The sequence below is a fragment of the Oncorhynchus mykiss genome, chromosome 12, assembly GCF_057628025.1.
Source record: "Oncorhynchus mykiss isolate SJ-2025 chromosome 12, ASM5762802v1, whole genome shotgun sequence".
NCBI classification, from domain to species: Eukaryota; Metazoa; Chordata; class Actinopteri; order Salmoniformes; family Salmonidae; genus Oncorhynchus; species Oncorhynchus mykiss.
Window position 1 is genome coordinate 26,937,644 of NC_143033.1, and position 27,167 is coordinate 26,964,810.

Here is a 27,167-nt window from a genome sequence, read left to right on the forward strand (position 1 = left end):
GACAACGTCGAATTAACAATGGTTTAATAATCCAACAGGGTCAGGCAATAGACGGGTAAAGGCAGGCAGGGGTCAGTAGACCAGAGGTGGGGCAAAGGTACAGGTCAGCTGGCAGGCTCAGGGTCAGGCAGAGTGGTCAGGCAGGCAGAGTCAGCACAGGCAAGGGTCAAAACCAGGAGAACGAGAAAAAGAGACTGGGAAAAGCAGGAGCTGATAACAAAAACACTGGTTGACTTGACAAACAAGACGAACAGAGAACACCAGTATAAATACACAGGGGAAAATGGGGAAGATGGGAAACACCTAGAAGGGGGTGGACACAATCACAAAGACAAGTGAAACAGATCAGGGTGTGACAGTAACCCCCCCAGGGCGCCGCCTGGCGTCCTACATGGGCGCATACCTGGTTGACCGGGGTGCCTGCGGTGGAAGTCAGCGATGAGGGCTGGGTCCAGGATGTCTCTAGCGGGGACCCAGCACCTCTCCTCCGGACCATAACCCTCCCAGTCAACCAGGTACTGGAAACCCCTGCCCCGTGGTCGAACACTCAGGAAGCGTCTCGCAGTGTATGCCAGATGGCCATCGAAGACACGGAGGGGTGGGCCTGGAAACAGAAGACAAAGGGCTGTGAGACACAGGCTTAATCCTAGACACATGGAAAGTAGGGTGAATACGGAGGGTACGGGGTAACAAATGACGAACAGCAGTGGGGCTAATGACTCTAGAGATGGGGAACGGGCCGATGAAACGGGGGGAAAGTTTCCGGAACTCCACCCAGAAGGGCAGGTCCCGGGCAGAGAGCCATACCCTCTGCCCGAGCCAATAGCATGGAGCAGGGGTCCGGTGGCAATCTGCTTGTCACCTATACCTGGAAGTGGTCTTCAACAGAGTGGCCAGGGCTCTCTTCCAGATACGGCAACAGCGGCGGATGAACTTCTGGGCAGAGGGATGACCGACTTCCTCATCTTGTTCGTGGAAGAGCGGAGGGTGATATCCCAAGGAACACTCCGCACAAGGGCGAAAGACCCGTAGCAGAGCAAGAAAGGGTGTTGTGGACGTACTCAACCCATACCAGTTGCTGACTCCAGGTGGTACGGTTGGCGGAGACTAGGCAGTCGAAGAGTCGTCTCTAAGTCCTGGTTAGCACGCTCCGACTGGCCATTGGACTGGGGGTGGAATTCGGAGGACAAGCTGGCCGACGACCAAATGAGTGTGCAGAATGCCTTCCAGAACTGGGACGAGAGCTGCGGACCTCAGTCGGAGACCATGTACACCAGGAGTCCGTGGATCCGGAAGACGTGCTGCACCATAAGCTGGGGCATCTCCTTGGCCGAGGGTAGTTTGGGGAGAGGGATGAAGTGGGCGGCTTTGGAAAACCGATCGACAAGTGGCAGCGTTGCCCTCAGAAGGGGGAGACCCGTGGTGAAATCCAGGGATATATGGGACCAGGGACGGTGAGGGACAGGCAGTGGTTGGAGAAGATCAGCCGGAGCTTGCCTAGGAGTTTTGTTCTGTGCGCAGACAGTGCAGGTGGCGACTAATGTGGCAACATACAGAACCATAGTAGGTCACCAAAAGCGTTGTTGCACAAAGGCCAGGGTCCGATGAGAGCCCAGGTGACAGGCAAGCCTGGAGCAATGGGCCCACACCAGGACCACGGAGCGGACAGCATCTGGCACAAACAGACTTATTTTGCCCCCCGGACCCGTTTCCCTATACCCCCAGCTGAGTGCCGCCGCTAGGCACGAGGTGGGAAGGATATTCTCGGTCTCCAGGGTAATAACCGTGGGGTTATACCTAACCGTGCTTCTTCACCTGCATTGCTTGCTGTTTGGGGTTTTAGGCTGGGTTTCTGTACAGCACTTTGAGATATCAGCTGATGTACGAAGGGCTATATAAAATAAATTTGATTGAAATTTGATTATAGCGGCGAGACAGGGCATCCGGCCTGACGTTCTTGGACCCCGGCCGGTAGGAGGGAAAAGTTGAACCGGGTAAACAGCAGGGCCCACCTCACTTGCGTGGAGTTGAGGCGCTTGGCGGAGTGGAGATACTCCAGGTTTGTGTGGTCGGTCCACACAATGAACGGATGTTCCACCCCTTCTAGCCAGCGCCTCCATTCCTCCAACGCCATCTTCACAGCGAGAAGCTCCCGATTGCCCACATTGTAGTTCCTCTCTGTGGCATTGAGGCGGTGGGAGAAGGCGGCGCAGGGATGCAGCTTAAGGTCCAGGGCAGAACATTGGGACAAGACAGCCTTGATATCCGAAGCATCGGCCTCCACCACAAACTGACAGGAAGTGTCAGGATGAACCAGGATAGGAGCAGTGGTGAAGCGGTGTTTAAGAGCCCGGAAACACCCTGTCAGCAGCAGAGGACCTCGTGAACAGAACCTTGGTAGAGGTGAGTGCAGACAGGGGGGAGGCCAGGGTGCTATAAGCCCGGATAAAGTGGCAATAAAAGTTGGAGAGATCATTCAATACCTGTGTCAGAGATCATTCACCAGAGCCTGGAACACGGCAGAGGCGTTGGTGAGGCCAATGGGCATGACCAGATATTCGTAGTGTCCGCTGGCCGTGTTGAAGGCGGTGTTCCACTCGTCCCCCTCTCGTATCCACACCAGGTGTTACACATTTTGTAGATCCAGCTTGGAGAAAACAGTGGCCCCCTGGAGCGGCTCGAAGGCAGAGGAAATGAGTGGTAGTGGATAATGGTTCTTCACAGTAATGTCATTGAGTCCCCGGTAGTCAATGCATGGGAACAGGGTCTTGTTCTTTTTCTCAGCGAATAAGAACCCTGCGCCAGCAGGAGAGGGATGGATAAATCCTGTAGCTAGGGAGTCCCCAATGTCGATCTCCATAGCCTTGGTCTCTGGTCCCAACAGAGAACAGACGTCTCAGGGAAGCGTGGTGCAAGGGAGAAGGTCAATCCCGCAGTCATAGGGGAGGTGCAGTGGAAGGGAAGTGGTCCGGGACTTTCTGAACACCTCCCAGAGGTCCTGGTACTCCATGTGAATGGCAAAGAGGTCCGGAGCAACTTCCGAGCCCACAGGAAGACATCCCACGCCAACTTCAGACAATGGGCGTGGCAGAACTGACTCCAGCCCATGATAGCACCTGTAGACCGGTTGAGAGGATTTTGTCGCTGGAGCCAGGGGAATCCCAAAACTACGGGAATCTGGGGGAACTTGATGAGCAGGAATTGAATGGTCTTGCTGTGATTCCCTGACACACGTAGTTTGATGGGAGTGGTGTTATGGGTGGCCCGACCTATAGAGCGCCCGTCCAGTGCTCTAACATCCATGGGAATGGATAGGGGCTGTTCAGCTCAGAAGCCAGTGTGGCATCCATAAGGCTCTCATCAGCCCCAGAGTCAATGAGGACCCAGAGATATTTGGACTGGTTTCCCCACAGAAGAATGACATGAAAAGGGGTGTGAGTAAGGGAAGCAGAAAAGTTCTCCATATGGCCCACCAGAGTCCTCGCTCCTACCGATGAGCCTGGTCTTTTACCGTGTAAGAAGACACAAAAAGTCCCACAATACAGACAGCTCCTTGTGTTGATCCAGTGTTGCCGTTCCGCTGGCGACACCCCAGCTCTGCCTAGTTGCATAGGCTCGGGAAACAGCGCCTTGGCCATCTTCGGTGACTCCCGAAGAAGGTCGGGGAACCTCGGGTGCTCTCGGCAATTGCACCGTCGGGGACTTCCGGCATGACTCGGAGGCGAGGTGGAATCCTTGGACGTGCGAGCTAAATCAAATTCCCACTCCATCCGTCTTTCCCGCAGTCGCCCATCAATGATGATGGTCAAAGCGCGGAGGGACTCTAGAGCCGTGGGTAACTCCGGAGCAGCAAGCTCGTCCTTAACCTCCTCTGAGATGCCTTGCTGGAACATGTTCGAACAGTGCTTCCTGGTTCCACGTACTGTCTGCTGACAACGTGCGGAAATCCACCGTTTAGTCGGCCACCCTTCGGGCATACTGCCGGAGCTGAATTAGCTTGCGGGCAGCTTCTCTCCCAGAGAACGGGGCCTCACTCACGTACATTGCCGGCTGTTGTTCCCAAACGGCGGTAGCCCAGGTGAGATCCCTCCCAGACATCGTGATGAGATAATCTATTTTGGAGTGATCCAAGGGGAAAAACCACAGCTGGAGCACGAAAATGAGGGCACATTGAGCTAAAAACACCCGACAGGTGCTCAGCTCTCCATTAAAGCATTCCGGGGGAGGTAAACGGGGATAACCGCCGAGTTACTGAGGGGCGGTGGGTTTACCACCGTGGCAGGCTGTCCAACAGCAGCATGTCCAACACCCGGTCATGGCGCTCAGGCAACATTTGGACACCCTCTATAAAGACCACGAAGCAATTCCTCGTGCTTACCAATGGAGGAGATGGAGATGCGCAGCTGGCCCGGGTCTGCTGGGTCAGTCATGGCCAGTTCGTACAAACATCTATAAAGGCAAGTCCCAGATACAGTCGAATTAACAATGGTTTAATAATCCAACAGGAGCAGGCAAAATACAGTTAAAGGTAGGCAGGGGTCAGTAAACCAGAGGTGTGGCAACAGTACCTGGCGGCAGGCAGACTCAGGGTTGGCAGAGGTCAATAATCCAGAGGTGGGGCAAAGGCACAGGTCAGCAGACAGAGGACAGGCAAGGGTCAAAACCGGGAGGGCGAGAAAAAGAGACTGGGAAAAGTAGGAGCTGATAACAAATTGGTTGACTTGACAAACAAGACGAACTGGCAACCGACGAACAGAGAACACCGGTATAAATACACAAGCGAAAATGGGGAAGATGGGCGACAACTGGAGGGGGGGTGGAGACAATCACAAAAACAAGTGAAACAGATCAGGGTGTGACAGTTCACATGTAGAATTGCACGTTCATGTGATATTAAAATAGTGTATTCTCCTCACGTGAAAAGGTGGTGTTAACATCGCACATTAAAACATAGTATAAATATAGAATTCACTGTAGTGTTTTTGTTGACTTAACTGTAATCTTAATTTTATTTGTCACATGCGCCGAATACAACCTTACCGTGAAATGCTCACTTACAAGCCCTTAACCAACAATGCAGTCAAAGAAAAATAAAATATTTACTAAATAAACTTAAGTAAAAAAAATAAATCAGAACGTAACAAGAAAATTACATAACGAGGCTATATACAGGAGGTACCGGTACAGAGTCAATGTGCGTGGGTACCTGTTAGTCAAGGTAATTTGTACATGTGGGTAGGGGTAAAGTGCCTATGCATAGATAATAAGCAGTGAGTAGCAGCAGTGTAAAAACAATGGGGGGGGGGGGGGGGGCTTCTTCTGACACCGCATAGTGTGTGTGATATATATATATATATATATATATATCCTGGATGTCAAGAAGCTTGGCACCAGTGATGTACTGGGCCGTACTCAGTACCCTCTGTAGCGCCTTAAGGTCAAATGCAGAGCAGTTGCCATACCAGTCGGTGATGCAACTGGTCAGGGTGCTCTCGATGGACGCTCTCTGTAGTGTTTTTGCGGACTAAAGTGGATACTGTAGTATACTGTAGAATGTACAGTTAACCTTTTTGGGATAGGGGGCAGCATTTTCACTTTTGGATGAATAGCGTGCCCAGAGTGAACTGCCTCCTACTCTGTCCCAGATACTAATGTATGCATAGAATTATTAATAGTATTGGAGAGAAAACACTGAAGTTTCTAAAAATGTTTGAATGATGTCTGTGAGTATAACAGAACTCATATGGCAGGCGAAAACCTGAGAAAAATTCAACCCGGAAGTGGAAAATCTGAGGTATGTAGTTTTTCAAAGCTTGGCCTACCAAATATTTAGTAAAGTTGCACTTCCTACGGCTTCCACTAGATGTCAACTGTCTTTAGAAACTTGAATGAGGATTCTACTATAAAGGAGGGGCTCATGAGACCTGTTTGAGTCAGTGGTCTGGCAAAGTGTCTCAGGCTCGTGACGCGCGCTCCCGACAGAGTTACCTCTCGTTCCAGTGCTTTTCTTCAGACATAGGAACTCTCCGGTTGGAACATTATTGATGTTTTATGTTAAAAACATCCTAACGATTGATTCCATACATTGTTTGACTTGTTTCTACGACCTGTAACAGAACCTTTTGAATTTTTGTCTGGACGAAGTGCTCGCGCCTCATGAAGATGAATTAGTGGGCTGAACACGCTAACAAAAAGTGGCTATTTGGACATAAATGATGGAATTTATGGAACAAAATCAGTCATTTATTGTCGAACTGGGATTCCTGGGAGTGCTTTCTGATGAAGATCAAAGGTAAGTGAATATTTATGGTGTTATTTCTAACTTCTGTTGACTCCAAAATGGCAGATATTTCTCTGGCTGGATTGGGCTCTGAGCGCCGTTCTCAGATTACGGAAAAAACATAAAGTTTTTTTTGAAATCTGACACAGCGGTTGCATTAAGGAGAAGTCTCTAATTCTGTGAATAACAGTTGTATCTTTTATCAATGTATTTCTGCAAAATCCTCGGATGTTTTGTAATCAAAACATTACTGCACGTAAGGTGCCAACGTAAACAGATTTTTGGATATAAATATACATATTATCGAACAAAACATATATGTATTGTGTAACATGATGTCCTATGAGTGTCATCTGATGAAGATCAAAGGTAATTCATTTTTCTGCTTTTTGTGACTCCTATCTTTGGCTGGAAAATGGCTGTGTGTTCTTTTGACTTGGCTATGACCTAACATAATATGTTGTGCTTTTGCTGTAAGGCATTTATTTTTTTTATTTTTTTAAATCGGACACGATGGGTAGATTAACAAGATGTTTATTGTATATGTTTATATATGTTTATTGTATTGGACTTGTTAATGTGTGAAAGTTACATATTTCAAAAAAATATTTTAGAATTTCGCGCGGAATGTTGTCGAGGGGTTCCGCGAGCGGAACGCCTGCGCTAGAAAGGTTAACTAGGGTATAAATATTGTAGTAAAATAACTGTAGTACATACACACACTATAGTAATTCATGTTTTTGTGGACTGTAGTATTTACTATAGTGTTTTTCTTTTAATATATATTTGACATAGATTTGCAGGCTTTCTCCTGGAGGAAACCTAAATGGAGACATACTAAAAGAGCACATTTTCCAATAACCTGTTGGTAGGTAGGACTGGGGTCTGAACAGATAGATCTGCTCTTTTCTGTAAACTGTAGGGAACCCAATATATGGTCTATACTTGCTTGTTGGTTTCTCACTTATGGGTGGCACAAATTGGGATATGGGCAGGGTACATGCAAATTAAATACTGTAGTATTTACTCACAGCTGGCTAGCTGCTATCCGTGTGACTATCGGCTTTCGTCGATTCCGGAGCAAACATCAATTATTCCGGAGCTTGCCAGCTCCGTCAATCACTCCTGAGTTCCATCAATCACTCCTGGGCTGCAGTCACCTATCCGGACCCGTTTTGTTGCCTACGCGGAGCCCCACCGGACCTTCACAACTGGACTGCCGACGTTATCTACCCGAAGGAGTTATCCGGCTGGCTCCTCCGTCGCGACGTTACCTGAACGCCCATCTGCGGCCTGCTAACCGTTAGCTGTCTTATTGGCTGCTATCTGAATAGACAATCGGACAATTTATTTATTTGTATTATTAATTATTATTATTATTGTTATTATTATTATTATTATTATTATTATTATTATTGTTTTCTTCTTGGGCCTCTATAACTATATCTATTGTCTTTATTTTTGTTGTTGCTGTGTGATTTGGATTAATCCCCTCTACCACACGGAACCTCACTAATCTACTGACGGAACGCAAGAGGTGGCTAATAACAGACCTCCATCCTATGCTAGCTTGCTACCGATGGCCTGGCTAGCTGTCTAAATCGCCGTGACCCCCAACCAACCTCTCCACTCACCGGACCCTTTTGATCACTCGACTAAGCATGCCTCTCCTTAATATCAATATGCCTTGTCCATTGCTGTTCTGGTTAGTGTTTATTGGCTTATTTCACTGTAGAGCCTCTAGTCCTGCTCACTATACCTTATCCAACCTATTAGTTCCACCACCCACACATGCAATGACATCTCCTGGTTTCACTGATGTTTCTAGAGACAATATCTCTCTCTTCATCACTCAATACCTAGGTTTACCTCCACTGTATTCACATCCTACCATACCTTTGTCTGTACATTATGCCTTGATGCTATTTTATCGCCCCCAGAAACCTCCTTTTACTCTCCGTTCCAGACGTTCTAGACAACCAATTCTTATTGCTTTTAGCCGCACCCTTATTCTACTCCTCCTATGTTCCTCTGGCGATGTAGAGGTGAATCCAGGCCCTGCAGTGCCTAGCTCCACTCCTATTCCCCAGGCGCTCTCTTTTGATGACTTCTGTAACCGTAATAGCCTTGGTTTCATGCATGTTAACATTAGAAGCCTCCTCCCTAAGTTTGTTCTATTCACTGCTTTAGCACACTCTGCCAACCCGGATGTTCTAGCTGTGTCTGAATCCTGGCTTAGGAAGACCACCAAAAATTCTGACATTTTAATTCCAAACTACAACATTTTCAGACAAGATAGAACTGCCAAAGGGGGCGATGTTGCAATCTACTACAAAGATAGCCTGTAGAGTTCTGTCCTACTATCCAGGTCTGTACCCAAACAATTTGAACTTCTACTTTTAAAAATACACCTCTCTAAAAACAAGTCTCTCACCGTTGCCGCCTGCTATAGACCACCCTCTGTGCTGTGCTCTCGACACCATATGTGAACTGATTGCCCCCCATCTATCTTCAGAGCTCGTGCTGCTAGGCGACCTAAACTGGAACATGCTTAACACCCATCCTACAATCTAAACTTGATGCCCTCAATCTCACACAAATTATCAATGAACCTACCAGGTACCTCCCCAAAGCCTTAAACACACCCTCATAGATATCATCCTAACCAACTTGCCCTCTAAACACACCTCTGCTGTCTTCAACCAAGATCTCAGCGATCACTGCCTCATTGCCTGCATCCGTAATGGGTCAGCGGTCAAACAACCTCCACTCATCACTGTAAAACGCTCCCTGAAACACTTCAGTGAGCAGGCCTTTCTAATTGACCTGGCCGGGGTATCCTGGAAGGATATTGATCTCATCCCGTCAGTAGAGGATGCCTGGATATTTTTTTTAAATGACATCCTAACCATCTTAAATAAACATGCCCGATTCAAGAAATTTAGAACCAGGAACAGATATAGCCCTTGGTTCTCCCCAGACCTGACTGCCCTTAACCAACACAAAAACATCCTATGGCGTTCTGCATTAGCATCGAACAGCCCCCGTGATATGCAGCTCTTCAGGGAAGCTAGAAACCATTATACACAGGCAGTTAGAAAAGCCAAGGCTAGCTTTTTCAAGCAGAAATTTGCTTCCTGCAACACTAACTCAAAAAAGTTCTGGGACACTGTAAAGTCCATGGAGAATAAGAACACCTCCTCCCAGCTGCCAACTGCACTGAAGATAGGAAACACTGTCACCACTGATAAATCCACCATAATTGAGAATTTCAATAAGCATTTTTCTACGGCTGGCCATGCTTTCCACCTGGCTACTCCTACCCCGGTCAACAGCACTGCACCCCCAACAGCAACTCGCCCAAGCCTTCCCCATTTCTCCTTCTCCCAAATCCGTTCAGCTGATGTTGTGAAAGAGCTGCAAAATCTGGACCCCTACAAATAAGCCGGGCTAGACAATCTGGACCCTTTCTAAAATTATCTGCCGAAATTGTTGCCACCCCTATTACTAGCCTGTTCAACCTCTCTTTCGTGTCATCTGAGATTCCCAAAGATTGAAGAGGGGGATGACCGCAGCTGCTTTCCAAAGGGGGGGACACTCTTGACCCAAACTGCTACAGACCTATATCTATCCTACCATGCCTTTCTAAGGTCTTCGAAAGCCAAGTCAACAAACAGATTACCGACCATTTCGAATCTCACCATACCTTCTCTGCTATGCAATCTGGTTTCAGAGCTGGTCATGGGTGCGCCTCAGCCACGCTCAAGGTCCTAAACGATATCTTAACCGCCATCGATAAGAAACATTTGTGCAGCCATATTCATTGATCTGGCCAAGGCTTTCGACTCTGTCAATCACCACATCGGCAGACTCGACAGCCTTGGTTTCTCAAATGATTGCCTCGCCTGGTTCACCAACTACTTCTCTGATAGAGTTCAGTGTGTCAAATCGGAGGGTCTGCTGTCCGGACCTCTGGCAGTCTCTATGGGGGTGCCACAGGGTTCAATTCTTGGACCGACTCTCTTCTCTGTATACATCAAGGAGATCGCTCTTGCTGCTGGTGAGTCTCTGATCCACCTCTACGCAGACGACACCATTCTGTATACTTCTGGCCCTTCTTTGGACACTGTGTTAACAACCCTCCAGGCAAGCTTCAATGCCATACAACTCTCCTTCTGTGGCCTCCAATTGCTCTTAAATACAAGTAAAACTAAATGCATGCTCTTCAACCGATCGCTACCTGCACCTACCCGCCTGTCCAACATCACTACTCTGGACGGCTCTGACTTAGAATACGTGGACAACTACAAATACCTAGGTGTCTGGTTAGACTGTAAACTCTCCTTCCAGAACCAATATCAAACATCTCCAATCCAAAGTTAAATCTAGAATTGGCTTCCTATTTCTCAACAAAGCATCCTTCACTCATGCTGCCAAACATACCCTTGTAAAACTGACCAATACCAATCCTCGACTTTGGCGATGTCATTTACAAAATAGCCTCCAATACCCTACTCAACAAATTGGATGCAGTCTATCACAATGCAATCCGTTTTGTCACCAAAGCCCCATATACTACCCACCATTGCGACCTGTATGCTCTCGTTGGCTGGCCCTCGCTTCACACTCGTCGCCAAACCCACTGGCTCCATGTCATCTACAAGACCCTGCTAGGTAAAGTCCCCCCTTATCTCAGCTCGCTGGTCACCATAGCATCTCCCACCTGTAGCACACGCTCCAGCAGGTATATCTCTCTAGTCACCCCCAAAACCAATTCTTTCTTTGGCCGCCTCTCCTTCCAGTTCTCTGCTGCCAATGACTGGAACGAACTACAAAAATCTCTGAAACTGGAAACACTTATCTCCCTCACTAGCTTTAAGCACCAACTGTCAGAGCAGCTCACAGATTACTGCACCTGTACATAGCCCACCTATAATTTAGCCCAAACAACTACCTCTTTCCCTACTGTATTTAATTTATTTATTTAGCTCCTTTGCACCCCATTATTTGTATTTCTACTTTGCACATTCTTCCATTGCAAAACTACCATTCCAGTGTTTTACTTGCTAGATTGTATTTACTTTGCCACCATGGCCTTTTTTGCCATTACCTCCCTTCTCACCTCATTTGCTCACATCGTATATAGACTTGTTTATACTGTATTATTGACTGTATGTTTGTTTTACTCCATGTGTAACTCTGTGTTGTTGTATGTGTCGAACTGCTTTGCTTTATCTTGGCCAGGTCGCAATTGTAAATGAGAACTTGTTCTCAACTTGCCTACCTGGTTAAATAAAGGTGAAATAAATAAAAATAGTTCAAGTGTAGTATTTTTTTGGACTGTACTTTTTTGCAGATACTACTGTAGTCTTTACTATAGTATTCTACATAATTCTATAGTAAGTGCTATGATCAAGGGATACTACACAGTGTGTAGTATAGTATTCTACAGAATTAGTACTGTAGTATTTTTCTGTGAGATGTTGCAATACTAATGTTTCCCCATATGGAATTGCAAATTCTGTAACGCTATTCTTAAAAAAAAAAAGACTACCTGAGTATAACAATTCAAGTGCGATAAAAGTGATGATTACTTATTTCCTAGCCTTCCATTCAGTGTTACTGCTGCAGTCGCACACCTCTCTTCTTCATACATTGTTCATTGACCGTTGGAAGAAGCCCAGTGAAAAGAACAGAGAAGCTAGAGCTCCTTATTTAACCTGCTTAACATGTTAAAATTGCACTGTCAGAGTGAAATCAGATAACTTGAGTTAAATTAACGTTCACAACATGTTTTGTTGCATTGCATTCAAAATACACTGAAAATATCCGAAATACAAAATATATACTGCTATAAAACAATGCCATGTCAACAAGTTTACTCTGAGGTTAAAGAAAGTGTGTTCATCAATTTAAAAACATTTTTGTCTTACTGTTACTTTGGACAAAATCAATACTTCAATAGTCTTGTAATGCTTTTTGTATTAAAAAAAATAATCTTAAATTACAGCTCAATTTGAACAAATTATGAATTTGCGATTAATCTTGATTAAATCACAGCAAATCCTGCGATTAACTTAAATTGTTTTGTTTGACAGCCCTAGTTTAACTTAAAAATGTGAAAAAGCAGACGCGAGTCGGTCATGGTTACGCACGGTCACGTAATGAGGTAGTTGACATCAACATTTGCGTTGGCCCTCTTGGTTGAATAGTCAAGACTATTCAAGTGGTGTGGGGGCTGTGCTTTGGCAAAGTGGGTGGGGTTATATCCTTCCTGTTTGGCCCTGTCCGGGGGTGTCCTCGGAGTGGGCCACAGTGTCTCCTGACCCCTCCTGTCTCAGCCTCCAGTATTTATGCTGCAGTAGTTTATGTGTCGGGGGGCTAGGGTCAGTTTGTTATATCTGGAGTACTTCTCCTGTCCTATTCGGTGTCCTGTGTGAATCTAAGTGTGCGTTCTCTAATTCTCTCCTTCTCTCTTTCTCTCTCTCGGAGGACCTGAGCCCTAGGACCATGCCCCAGGACTACCTGACATGATGACTCCTTGCTGTCCCCAGTCCACCTGGCTGTGCTGCTGCTCCAGTTTCATCTGTTCTGCCTTATTATTATTCGACCATGCTGATCATTTATGAACATTTGAACATCTTGGCCATGTTCTGTTATAATCTCCACCCGGCACAGCCAGAAGAGGACTGGCCATCCCACATATGCTCTCTCTAATTCTCTCTTTCTTTCTCTCTCTCTCGGAGGACCTGAGCCCTAGGACCATGCCCCAGGAATACCTGACATGATGACTCCTTGCTGTCCCCTTGCTGTCCCCAGTCCACCTGACTGTGCTGCTGCTCCAGTTTCAACTATTCTGCCTTATTATTATTCGACCATGCTGGTCATTTATGAACATTTGAACATCTTGACCATGTTTTGTTATAATCTCCACCCGGCACAGCCAGAAGAGGACTGGCCACCCCACATAGCCTGGTTCCTCTCTAGGTTTCTTCCTAGGTTTTGGCCTTTCTAGGGAGTTTTTCCTAGCCACCGTGCTTCTTCACCTGCATTGCTTGCCGTTTGGGGTTTTAGGCTGGGTTTCTGTACAGCACTTTGAGATATCAGCTGATGTACGAAGGGCTATATAAAATAAATTTGATTGATTGAAGACATTGGCTTCTGCTGTGGTAACCCCGGATTCTAATCCTGCCAGTTACATGTGAAACCATGTGTCTGAGTCATGTGAAAAATGAACAAGTGAAAAATCCATGTGTACTTCACACGTGTCTGAACATCACGTCCTGTTTTTGTTTGGAATTGGTACTGTATGGCTGCAGTCTTGCAATGTGCCGACCCAACTTCGCTATTTTGTGATTTTTGGTGCACAAAATGTATCCGCTATCATTTCCTTTGATCAGCAAAAACTTTTGAATATCAGATCGACAGTTACTAACCTCAATTCCGGCTTCAACTTCGGATCACTGTTTTCCATCCGGGTTGATGTTGCCCATGCTAGCTTCAAGTGATAGTTATCAAGTGTGTCCGACAGCGTGCAATTTATATTTATTGAAAGCGTATTACGCTAGTGAAGTCAAACGTTATAACATGTTCTAAAACTGCTCTGGTGACAAACATACTTTTTTCCCTTGTCTCCAAGTCTCCAATCATCCACACGGCTGTGCTTTTCTACCACCGAAAACAGTGAAGATTGCCCATTCTTTGTCCTTACAAAAATAAAAAAAAGAAGCAATACATGTTTACATTTTTTTTTTTTTTTAAACATTTATTATTATTAGCTAGCTAGCTATTTGGCAACAGTAGGCCACTTTGTAGGCTAACTTAACACACCGTTTATCTAAGTGAGTTAAATGTTATGTCATGCTAGCTAACTTCCTATTTGCAAGCTATTAAAAACAGCCTCGGAAGAGAGTGAAAGTGTAGCTCCAGCGGTCTGTAAAGGGAGAGTGTAGGATTGGACAGGTAACTTTGTGGGAGGACATGAAAATATTTTTCAGTTCCCCTAGAGGGTGATATTTTATGGACAGAGAGATAATAGCAACATAATATTCAGTGCCGTCTAATTTGAGTATAACAAAGCCTGTTCCTTCATGATGTTTTCTGTCCTCAGATATGAAAAGCTGTGAAAGCCTATTTACAGATGGAGAGCTCCCAAATGAATGTCCGTAGAGACTAAGGGTATACAGTGCATTCGGAAACTATTCAGACCCTTTGAATTTTTCCACATTATGTTACGATACAGCCTTATTCTAAAATGGATCCAAAAGGCGGCCAGCTCTAGTAAGAGTCGGTGGTGGTTCCAAACTTCTTCCATTTAAGAATGAGGCCACTGTGTTCTTGGGGACCTTCAATGCTGCAGAAATTGTTTGGTACCCTTCTCCAGATCTGTGCCTCGACACAATCCAGTCTCGGAGCTCTACGGACAATTTCTTCTTTCTCATGACTTGGTTTTTGCTCAGACATGCACTGTCAACTGTGGGACCTTATATAGACAGGTAAACTTATTTAACTCTCGTCATGTAGAATATGAAATGTCAGTAAATGCTAAATATATTAAACTTCCTATATTTTTAGACATGCATACCCTTTTCACAACAATAATCTGTAGAAATACAGTAATAAAGAAATAACTACATTTACCATTGTTTTATGGATATTTACTTTAGGTTTTACATTCTAAATGCAGAATTATAGTAAAAAATATATTTATAAAACTATGAAAGAGAATTTTAAAAGAATGCTGTCGTCTGACATTGATCACTACATTAAACAAGAACTGTAAAATGATGAGTATTTACAATACCTCAATGAAAGTGAATGCATATCATTTAACAGATAGACTGTTCACAAAAAAAGAGCTGTGACTATGTACAGTAGTCTCAGTTCCATCCTGCTTTTGCCTTGATCCAGCTAGCTGGTTTGTATTCCTACTGACATTTACAATGGAGGTAGATTATGTCCTCATAACTGCTTTGAATAGCTAGCTAGGATTTGTGGGACACTTGAGGGGTGCATCTACCTAGGTAGGCTACTGGTAAAACCACTAGTTAGCAAGGTAGACTAACAAGCAAACTAATGACAATATACTTACATTCATATAGCCAAGACTTTTGCTAAACTCAACTGCTTTAGTTAGCTAACTAGGTTGTGTGGGCACAGTAGACTGGAAAATCATAATCAAAGTTTTGATTTAGCCTATGGTAACCTGGTTCTGACCAGTTTCAACACTACCCTTCCCATTTGCCATTCTGTGGCCCCTTTAACCAGTAGCTGCTAGCTAGAATGTCAACTGCTTACTAGCTACCTAGCCAGTAGGCAGACAGTTGTATTGCATTTATGCTTCTGATCAAGACAGTCATGACAGTACTGATCAGGTTTCAGGAGACCACAACCCTACAGATTATCTCTCAACCCCAACAGGGGAGGAGAGATCTAGGGGTCTGAAGATGTGGGGGTTTTATGACCCCTCCCGCCCCTGGTAAATCTTAGGCCGGAGACAAATTCCTTTTGTGCTGTTAATATGGAGAACCAGCCTCAGAGCATTAAATATGAAATAAAGGGACTTTGGAATAATGGTTTCCGTCAGCCACAATGGTGGTCATGACGATAGATGGAATATGAAAATGTATGTCATTTTTGTTATTAAAAAGGTTAATAGATGACGTTATTACGAAAACATTGCAACGTCAACAATTAACCTAGTATGTGTTTGATGTTTATACATTGTACATTGTATGGAAAATGTCAAAATCAAAGAGAATGTTTTGGTAAAGATGAAATGTGAAGTTAGTGTTCTAAAATTGGGTTTGAGTAAAATCTAGACTTTGCCCATAACTTGGTACGCCCAGAGAATTGCCCTAAAGGCGGTTACACCCACTTCTGACACGAGGGTATAAAACCTGTGAGTAAAGAATTTACAGATAAGACTACGTGACCCAAGCTGCAGTCGAGGTCGAAAAAGTAAACAAACCCAACGCAACACAAGTTTGAAGACAAAAATCTTTTTCTACCCAAGCTACGGATGAGTAGCTGTGTCTAAGCGGGTGAATTCCAGTCAAACCACCTAGCCTCTGTCTCCCATCGAATCGTGGTATCTACACTGTTTCATTCCTACACTGTGAGCTCTGAGCTACAGAGCTGTCTGTCCTCAGAAGAGCCCTTCCAGAACAAGGGTGAGGGAACAGACTCCTAAGCCAAAAGGACACTGACATCGTGAGGACGACCAGAGAGGTGCGCCGGAGAAGTGCGTCATTGAGCAGCCTGGACGGTCCACGCGGATAATCCACAGAGACCTTACCCACGTAATTACATCATTATATTCTGACCCATAAGAGCGGCAGTTGGGGCAAGGCTAGGGTTAGAATAATCATAGCTGACAAATTCCCACAAATGTATATTTCTCTAGTGTACTTTCTCTTTTAAATCTCCATTTTGGGTAACACGCGCCAGTGTGTTGGCCCGTTATACTAAGTTCTAATCAATAGCCTAGAATGTGTATCTTTTATCATCAGCTTTCTAGTAAATAAATACTCAACTAAGATTGGTGTGGTACGAACTCGTTGGTGAGACCCGGGTCCGTGCAGATTCCCGGATTATACAACGTTCAGAACGAGATTGTGGAGGTAACTGATTAATTAGCGGCTGTTGTAAAATCGATATTATATTTTTTGAGTTAATTTGGGAAATAGAAACTCAAAAACATATTTTCCCATGGTGCCCCATGTTAATAATTGCTTGATTCAGTTAATCAAGCAATTAGAAACTTTTAATCATTCGATGAGCAACAGTCGTCACATTACCTAATACAATGTCACGACAGTACGAATCTACCCAGCTAGCTAAATAGAATATTTAAAACTATTTACGTTAAGTATTTAAGGTTTATTGCAATCAAAGTGACCATACAGAGTTGCCTACTTTAACCAGTGTGCGATTGTGCTTACATGTTATGTAATGTAGGTAGACTGCATTCTACCTTGATTCTCAGGTAGAAGACCATGCGATATTGTAATTTACTTATATTAATATCATGCAATTCCATCCTCATCTGAGTATGATTCATTATGATCATTCACTATGATCCAACATTCTCTTCCATATCAGACACTTCCTCCTCTATTTCAAAGTCACCATCCTCTACATCACTCTTCGGAACTATTAAGAAGGTTTGTGTAATTAAAGACTAGTCAATATTTCACGTCGCATTTTTCCATTTGAAACCATTTGACAAATGAATCAGAAACACGGAGGCGTCATTCAAAACACCTGCACACACAACTGGCGTCTATTGAATACAGCAGCTTGGCACATGCATTGCTAGGAGAGCGGATATATATCATCCCAAGTCAAGCTACCACCAAACGTTTGCTTAATTGTTTAACAAAGTTTAAAAAGTTGATGAAATTTCTAGATGTGCAGTTCATTAACTTTGTGTTGTATTTGCTAGCTAATATCGTGGCGTGTGTAGTTGGCTGCTCACACGTTAGCTAGCTAATACTACCCGAGGCGCTAGCTACCAACCAGACCTTGGCTAGCTAGCAGCAAGCCAGCTAAAATAAAAAACTTTGTAACATGTTGATCGTTAACATTTTAATTATGAATATTGATGCATTGACATTCAGCTATTTCACTAGATTGCTAGCTGCATTTCATAACCTAGCTAGCGCGTGCTAATCTTGCTAGCTAGGTAGTTTGCTGTAAGCCAATTCCACCTGATAACATATGTTTCTCTCTCTCTCCTTCAAAAGTTACTTGAATTGGAATTGAGGAAATTCCCTGTAATCCTCAAACTGAAGTAATATTCATAGCTAGTTTAACAAACTGAGTAGCTCAGCAAGGAAGTACAAAGAAATAATCACTGTTGTCCCCTTTTGAAGTCCATTGTCATTGTAATCAAGCAAATCATAAATATACACGTCAGTAGTTAACTGGAACCTAGATTAAGATCTACAAGCTACTTTTAATTCTTTGTTAAATTAAATATAGAGAAATTGGGAACATGTCAGGTCTTCCCAAATTGGCACGTCGTTCCTGTGGCTTCAGTTAAAACGTTACGAGCTTGTGGTTCATCAGTCATTACACCGACATAAAGAAAATTGTTAATATGTATGCTCCATGGTTAGCTGCAAATGTCAGTTTACAAAATATAATCCTTTTAAAAGTCATATGCGTCATCATCATAGTCTGCTGTATCACAATGTGACAAGACGCAAGGGCCGTTTACATGTGAAACTCGTCATTGTCAGAAACAATGCCTTGAGCTGCAGGATCTTCTTGCTCATCTAAGGTCACATTTCAAAAAGATAAAAGGTCAAATGCCCATTCAGACACTGTAGCAAATCCTTTACATTAAAATCCTTTTAACCACCCATATTTCAAGACTGCATAGGTATGCTGCAGCTGCGCATGTGTCCAATTATTCAGTTAATTCAGTGAGTTCTCATGATGATGCTGAAAGTCTGTTCGGTGTAGATCTTATTGATGTGTGACATCAGTCAGTGCTGGATTCTCTTAATACATTGGGTGTGGAAGAGCTGGAAGACATGATGTATCTTCTCTACGTCTTGAGGCCAGTAGACGCAAGGAAGCAGATAGCCCAAGTGAACGCTACATTTAAGTGTCAGTTTGTTACTTAGAAAACTCATGATAACGGTCATTAAAACATGGTATTGTCACTATGTATAATGTGTTAAGCATGATGAGAAAATTAGAACATGGTACACGGCCTGATTCCCAACCTCTTATTCTTATCCAAGGTGAAAAGGATAGTACTGAAAGGAATGACCAAAAACCCAGATGTGTGTCTGGTAGCCCCCAAACACCCCGCAGCAAGGATTGTTCCATTGCTATACATAAGTACATACAAAAATGCTAAACAGGTTATACATTTACTTTTAAATATACACCCAAAACTTACAAATGGGCTCTATGTATGATGATATGATTGACAATAAAGTATTTAAGGTGGGTGTCAAGTCAGGTAATGTCTAAGTCAAATAGTTCAAATCATAACTTTTGGAAAGCTTTGAGCTATACTACCAATGATTTCAATCTACACAGACAGAAAGGTCTAGGCTCAGTTTCTCAGACTCTGTTTAAACCTAGTGTAGCCCTCCTATTCATGGTGTCAAATGTAGTTTTATTGCTTTTATAAAAAGTAGTCATAATCATAATTTAAAAAGCAGACAATTTATAACAAAATGTATATGTTACAATGGGAGTTAAGTTTTGATTAGAAACTCCGTGATAATGTATGTGGCGTCAGGGAGAAAAATGTGGAGTTAAGAGAACCCCAAATGTGTTTCTTGTGCACCTTCACAGTGTAGATACACCACTGAAAGCACAAGCTCACCACTGGCTAGTTCAACCGCATGCTCCAGCCCGAGTAGACGGACAGCAGTGGATAATAACTGGCTCTTCAGTTTTGTAATCCCTTGGAATCGAATGCCATCTGAGGTTACAAGAAAGCTGGAGAACAAGGAGGGTCCAACTGGAAGGGAGAGACAAAGTTATTCACCTGACTAGATGAAATCCTTACAGTTTGTCGAATGCCAGGAAAGAAGCATTGAGTGAAGTAGCCAGAAAGATGGTGCTGACGTATCCAAGATGTTATTGAAGGTGAAATTGTTGTTAAAGGACACAACTCCCTTACTAAGCAGCTGCAGAGCCAAGTTGATAACTTGAAGCGAGGGAACACCCCCCTTTCCCAAAGAAGACAGTCAAGTGAGTCTGAGGATCCACCATCCAAGAGGATATGCCTGGATTCTTACAGCTTTATCAACTGGCGACATCTACCAGCCAATGAAACACACACTAAAGAAGATGTACAAAAACAGAAGCAAAGATAAGTATTGAAAAGAAAATGCCAGCAACCTTCTACTCCCAGAGGAAAGACATCATTTGTGGTATGGAGACCTCTGACATTGCCAAAGAATGGCCATATCTACACAAGACCCCCGGCATCAAGACTCATTTTAGAGAACTTACTGGTGTTGAACTCAATGAAGAGCATGAGAAAGCCATGGCGAGCAAATGTGGGAGAATTGTGTCCTACTTCAAATCTCTCCCTCGTGAGTGGAGGAGCAAGATTGACAGTTTCTATACCTGACAGTGTCTTGGCAAAGAGAAATCAGAAGCCAACCTACCTGGGTCTTTTTTGCTGCTACTTAACTTATTCAATGAAGAAGAGAACAAGATGTTCCTCAACGTTGATGAAACTTGCCTTCCATCGGAAATTGACTGTGCAAAGCTGCCAAGCACACCATGCATTGTTGTTTGTGGAAAGACATGTTTTAACTTTACATACCCAAGTGTATTATTTTGGAACCACAAGTTTTACTTTAGTGCACTGAATAGTATTAAAAGTAATCATATAAACCCATTTATTTTAGTATACTTATAATACAGGATTGGAAATATAATTTTAATACACTTAAAATATATTGCTAGTTTAAACTAATAGCTTATTAAGTGTACCAAAATGGTATTTGTAATCTTGTATTAAAAGTATTGTGACCGGTCCTGCATAACAATAAAGTAGGACAAGCGGGAAAGGAACGAGACAAAAAGAACCAAGGGCAATTTAAAGTGTTTTATATTAAATGAACAAGTCAACTTCTCTGACCATTCAGGGAAATAAAACAAACAGTAAACCAATATGCACTCTAAGGAACAAAAAAGAGACTTAACAGAAGCTATATTTATGAATAGGAGGAGAGGAGTCCGACTCCTGTCAGGGTGTTGTGAGGTCCGAAGCGTCGAACGTCATTAGACACATGGTGTAACTTTGACAACAAGCTGCTGGCTTACTGCATTTAATTGGTAGCTCTTTGAAAACTGAACTGGACATCAGAGCTTGTTTAAAAAATGTTAAAAAAATAAAACTCTTCCCATCTCTACTTACTACGATTTGAATAATATATAGTGTTCTAACATACAACTTAAGTGGTTCCAAAAGAATACAAGTATACAGCTTTTTTTGCTTGGGTAACAATGTGTCAGTCCTGTGTGGGTATGTGTGAGGGAGATAGAACGGGAGTTTGAGGGAGAAGGATGGAGCAGGAGCAAAACAAAAAAAGGAGATGAAGTATGTGAGGTTGCAGGAGGTAAAGAGAGAGATGGGTAAAGAGAGGAAGAGTTTGAATGGAAGATAAGGGGAGAAATGTTTTACCATAGGGAGTTCTCCTCTGACTGCTGGAAACTTAATGGTTTCTGTGGAACAGATCGTCCTGAATGGCATTCTTACTTTCAACGATGCCCTGGTAATGAGGTTTGCGGCATATTATCACCAACATAAATTACCCCTCTGATCTGGCAGAAACATTGGAGTTCCTGCAGAGGTATGAATTCATCCCTTATTACCCACTACAATTTCATTTGAAGTGACTGACTGTATAGTTCTGCCAGGATTTCTTTGTAGCACTTTTGAAAGTGGCGTGTAACATTATATTGCGCACCTATTGCAATAAACATTACTTTCTTTGCAGAAGTTATAACTAACTCTAGTGTTGTCATCTAGGATGCCTTACTGGTAACTACAACTTTCAATTTCAAAATAGAACCACACAAGTCCCTTGTTGGCCAACAGAAATTTAGCATTTCAGGATACACTTCCTATGCACCCAATATACACTGCTCAAAAAAATAAAGGGAACACTAAAATAACACATCCTAGATCTGAATGAATGAAATATTCTTATTAAATACTTTTTTCTTTACATAGTTGAATGTGCTGACAACAAAATCACACAAAAATTATCAATGGAAATCAAATTTATCAACCCATGGAGGTCTGGATTTGGAGTCACACTCAAAATTAAAGTGGAAAACCACACTACAGGCTGATCCAACTGATGTAATGTCCTTAAAACAAGTCAAAATGAGGCTCAGTAGTGTGTGTGGCCTCCACGTGCCTGTATGACTTCCCTACAATGCCTGGGCATGCTCCTGATGAGGTGGCGGATGGTCTCCTGAGGGATCTCCTCCCAGACCTGGACTAAAGCATCTGCCAACTCCTGGACAGTCTGTGGTGCAACGTGGCGTTGGTGGATGGAGCGAGACATGATGTCCCAGATGTGCTCAATTGGATTCAGGTCTGGGGAACGGGCGGGCCAGTCCATAGCATCAATGCCTTCCTCTTGCAGGAACTGCTGACACACTCCAGCCACATGAGGTCTAGCCTTGTCTTGCATTAGGAGGTACCCAGGGGCCAACTGCACCAGCATATGGTCTCACAAGGGGTCTGAGGATCTCATCTTGGTACCTAATGGCAGTCAGGTTACCTCTGGCGAGCACATGGAGGGCTGTGGCCCCCCAAAGAAATGCCACCCCACACCATGACTGACCCACCACCAAACCGATCATGCTGGAGGATGTTGCAGGCAGCAGAACGTTCTCCACGGCGTCTCCAGACTGTCATGTCTGTCACATGTGCTCAGTGTGAACCTGCTTTCATCTGTGAGGACAATAGGGCGCCAGTGGCGAATTTGCCAATCTTGGTGTTCTCTGGCAAATGCCAAACGTCCTGCACGGTGTTGGGCTGTAAGCACAACCCCCACCTGTGGACGTCGGGCCCTCATACCACCCTCATGGAGTCTGTTTCTGACCGTTTGAGCAGACACATGCACATTTGTGGCCTGCTGGAGGTCATTTTGCAGGGCTCTGGCAGTGCTCCTCCTTGCACAAAGGCGGAGGTAGCGGTCCTGCTGCTGGGTTGTTGCCCTCCTACGGCCTCCTCCATGTCTCCTGATGTACTGGCCTGTCTCCTGATAGCGCCTCCATGCTCTGGACACTACGCTGACAGACACAGCAAACTTTCTTGCCACATCTCGCATTGATGTGCCATCCTGGATGAGCTGCACTACCTGAGCCACTTGTGTGGGTTGTAGACTCAGTCTCATGCTACCACTAGAGTGAAAGCACCGCCAGCATTCAAAAGAGACCAAAACATCAGCAAAGAAGCATAGGAATTGAGAAGTGGTCTGTGGTCCCCACCTGCAGAACCACTCCTTTATTGGGGGTGTCTTGGTAAATGCCTATAATTTCCACCTGTTGTCTATTCCATTTGCACAACAGCATGTGAAATGTATTGTCAATCAGTGTTGCTTCCTAAGTGGACAGTTTGATTTCACAGAAGTGTGATTGACCTGGAGTTACATTGTGTTGTTTAAGTGTTCCCTTTATTTTTTTGAGCAGTACTTTCTGGTGAATAAAACATTGTGAAACATCGTTCCACTGTTACCTTAACTGTATCAGACATTTTCTAATATTACATTGCAAACATCCTGCATGTAGCCCCTTTAAATTAGATACAAATGTACCTGCAAAAATCCATGTTAGTCAACAAATCTAATTATTGTATCTGAAGGGGTAGAGGACCACTCCTAGTGATTTAAGAATGACGGACACACTGGTATAGAATGGCATTTGTTATTTCATCCAACGCAGGTGCCTATTCAACCCAGATAAGGGGTCCAAAGTGGAGAAGAACTCAGTGGCATGCAATCAATCCAGAAGTTATTTCTCTGATCTCAAACATTGCAGACTATGGAGGGAGTAGCCTTACACGCACACATATATACATACAGGCACTTAAATCCAGACTGCAGCATACAGTCAAGAAAGAGGCAGATGATTAAAAACAACACTTGACCAAAATGTTAGAACTGAATGTTTTTACATTAGCATGTTGTAAGTTGCTTTTAAGTGAATGTTTGACACAATATATGTAAAGTTTGAGTTCAAGAAATGTTTTTGCACTTGGATTGACATACCTTGTCCTACACACACACACATCTCCCCATATAGTTATGGGTTAGGATGACAGAATAATAAACGTGACCTATATTTTATAACCAAAAAAACTGATATTAAAAAAACAATAATTGAATTTCCTATGTTTGACACCGTAACTCAAGTGTATAGTTCTAGAAATGTTTGTACACTGAGATTACCTGATACCGCTCTTAACACACCCTTCCCTTGCTACCCCTTTACCATGCCACTGCACACACACAGGTTAAGGTTTGAACATGTATTGAATAACTTAATAAATATATAAGGAAATCCCTGTGTAATGTCTTATTGTTTTTTTGCTGGAGAATTCTTTATTTTCACAACCAAAAATAGTTACATTGAGAGTAAGGTTTTTGTAATCAATTAAGGAGTTGTCTGTTTTTTAGCTGACCAATACTCCATTTTCACAACTGATGCCAGTTATATTGAGAGTAGGTTTAAGTAACATGACAATTCTGTGTTTTAGCTATATTTTGGCATAAATTCAGGAGTCATTTCTGGGTTTAAGTTAAATTGAGATAATTTTTTTGTAATTTTATGATTATAATCTGTATATTTTGTCATCAATTAAGGAGTTCTTTATGCTTTTTAACTGGCCCATTCTTTATTTTCACAACCAATGCCAGCAAAAAAATTATTACAGGTAAAAATAGAAGTTAATGTCATGAAATTACAGTAATATACTTCATTTGATGGAAAGTAATCACCGTTTTTATACATGTTATTTATGTACATTGTCTGTAGTTTTACAGTCCATTTCTGGCACCTGTGCTGCCAGACTTACCGTAAATTAATAGGATTTTTGATTATTTAAAAATATATATAATAACAGTGTAGGCTATCATGGCCCTATCAATACCAACCAGGTCAAAGAGTCTAACTGTGGTCCATAATGACTCATAAATAGCCCTCACCACAGATAGCCCTGTGCTGCAAGGTAGTGGAACATCAAAGGCTCTGCCAGACCACTCAGGCAACCCGGAGAGGGCACAGAGGGGTGACATCAGAGCTCAACACAGGTGGCAAGACGCCAGAGCTGAGTAGTGGCATGAAAAACAAAACAGTATTAACATGTTTTTTGTTATAGAAGCACAAGGAAACATCTGCTATAGGTAGATCTTTGTGGGAGTCTTATGCAACCATGAACCACTTATTCTGAACACATACTAGCCTATTCATCAACTCAGTGTGAGTCACATTATTCATGCAGCACATTCATTGTTTCAAAATGGCAAACATTCATAAGAAGAAGTATTGTGTAGGCATAGAGTACATTATCTGTGTAATAATTTAGTCACCTTAAATATGTGTGTGTAAATGTGTTGTCAAAACATGCCAATGGAGACTTAGGAGTTTTTACCATCCATACACTCTTAGAGAATAAAAAGAGGTGCTATCTAGAATCTAAAACGGTTCTTCGGCTGTCCCCATAGGAGAACCCTTTGAAGAATTGAAGAACCCTTTTGGGTTCCATGTAGAACCCTTTACACAAAGGGTTCTACATGGAATCCAAGAGTTCTACCTGGAACCAAAAAGGGTTGTCCTATGGGGACAGCCAAATGACCCATTTTTCTAAGAGTGTAACCTACTGGTCCCCTGCTGAAAACTGCCATTATGAGGGAACATGCACACCTGGAGAACAGGTGTAGCCTTGAACAGGAAGCACAAATTGATCTTACCTTACAGTCCTCTGTGTGGGATCGGACAGAATAATCCTCTGATAAATACTTGAGAAAGAAGAAGTCAAACTCCTCATATTTTTCCTGAGCGTGTTGGTCCAGCCTCATGTACGCCTGGATACAGATGCTGCAGACATCCTCATCATCCCCACCGCTGCTAAACAAATCCAAAACCATGTTCTGAAGACTGCAATTTAAACTGTCTGGGCTTGACATCCCCAACAGTAAGTCGGAAATGGTGTAAGAATCACAAAAAGAGAGGCTAAAATTCCTAAAATAATCAAGTAACATCTGTGACGAGAACGTTGATGGAGTTGAGGACCTAAAGTCAGTTTTTTGCCGATACAATATGGTGCAGGCTGACTCCAGGTGTGTGTGGTGGCTTTGAGCATCAGTGCAATGAGGACCTGGAGCAGCGGATTTGGTCAAATTGCTTAGAAAAATACCACATTTCCCCTCATTTAGAGCCGGGTGGACCCCGTCAGTCGCGTTGATCCAGATTTTGCGGTTGCTCCTATCCTTGGACCTCAGTTTAACTCCAGCACACAGCCAGAGGTGATTAGAGAGAAGGACAGTGAAAAATAATAGGGATGCCAAAGACATTCGCCATTTCTGTACCCTCTCGGAATCGGCACAGGGTTTGTCGTTTTGTTTGGGTGCACAACATATTTTTAACACGGCGTCATCTTCCCTTCGAAACATCCAAGCACCCCTGATCATATTTTAGGGGGTAGACAAAAGCGATCTCAGATGGCTTTTTCACCTTTGCAATATATCCCCTACCTCATTTGCAACATGGTGATGGGAAGCATTTTTTCCAAGTTGTTGTGTCAAGAAATCAATCCAGCTCCAAACCCCGGCGTCTAATCCATTGCAAATAGATAACGTCCGGCATAATATTCCCTATACACCCAAAATTGTAACATGTTGTGAAATCCTACCGACACCCACAGCACCGGTGCAGCATCACACAAGAAACGCATAGCACGTACAAAAACGAAATCTTTACTCTATATCTGCCATTCTCAAACATGACAAGTCTTACTTTTTCTTCCGTTTTTAGTGCAAAAAGCGACATTTGCCTCTCATCTTCCCCTTCCTTTTGACAGTCTAGTTTAGTCTGTCGCCATCTTCGGTTTAGCACAGAAAACCTTCAGATTATTTAATTGAAGAGGGTGGAGCGCCTGCGCTATTGGTCGCCCCTGTGGTTCCACATCTCCTCTCACATTCCCATTAAAGGTCCAATGCAGCCGTTTTTATCTCAATATAAAATACTTTCTGGGTAACAATATAGTGCCTTACTGTGATTGTTTTTAAAATGGTAAAACATAAACAAAAATTGCTTCTTAGCAAAGAGCAATTTCTCAAATAAGTATTTTGCTATGACAGTCTGTGAGTGTCCTGAGTGGGGAGGG

At 43.3% G+C, this 27,167-nt stretch overlaps 1 protein-coding gene across 2 annotated transcripts in view; it reads right to left on the minus strand.

Moving 5' to 3' along the window:
• nalf2 (NALCN channel auxiliary factor 2) overlaps positions 1-26,907 on the minus strand; it is a 50,535-nt gene extending 23,628 nt beyond the window's left edge. Inside the window, exon 1 of one of the 2 annotated variants that reach the window (XM_021623202.3) lies at positions 25,753-26,907. In XM_021623202.3, coding sequence (XP_021478877.1) covers positions 25,753-26,472 — 720 coding nt within the window. In that variant the 5' untranslated portion in view covers positions 26,473-26,907. Of the gene's footprint in view, positions 1-403; positions 4,043-25,752 lie in introns of those variants that run through there. The other variant, XM_090192111.1, reaches the window with a different exon arrangement.
• Between the last annotated feature and the right edge of the window lie 260 nt (positions 26,908-27,167).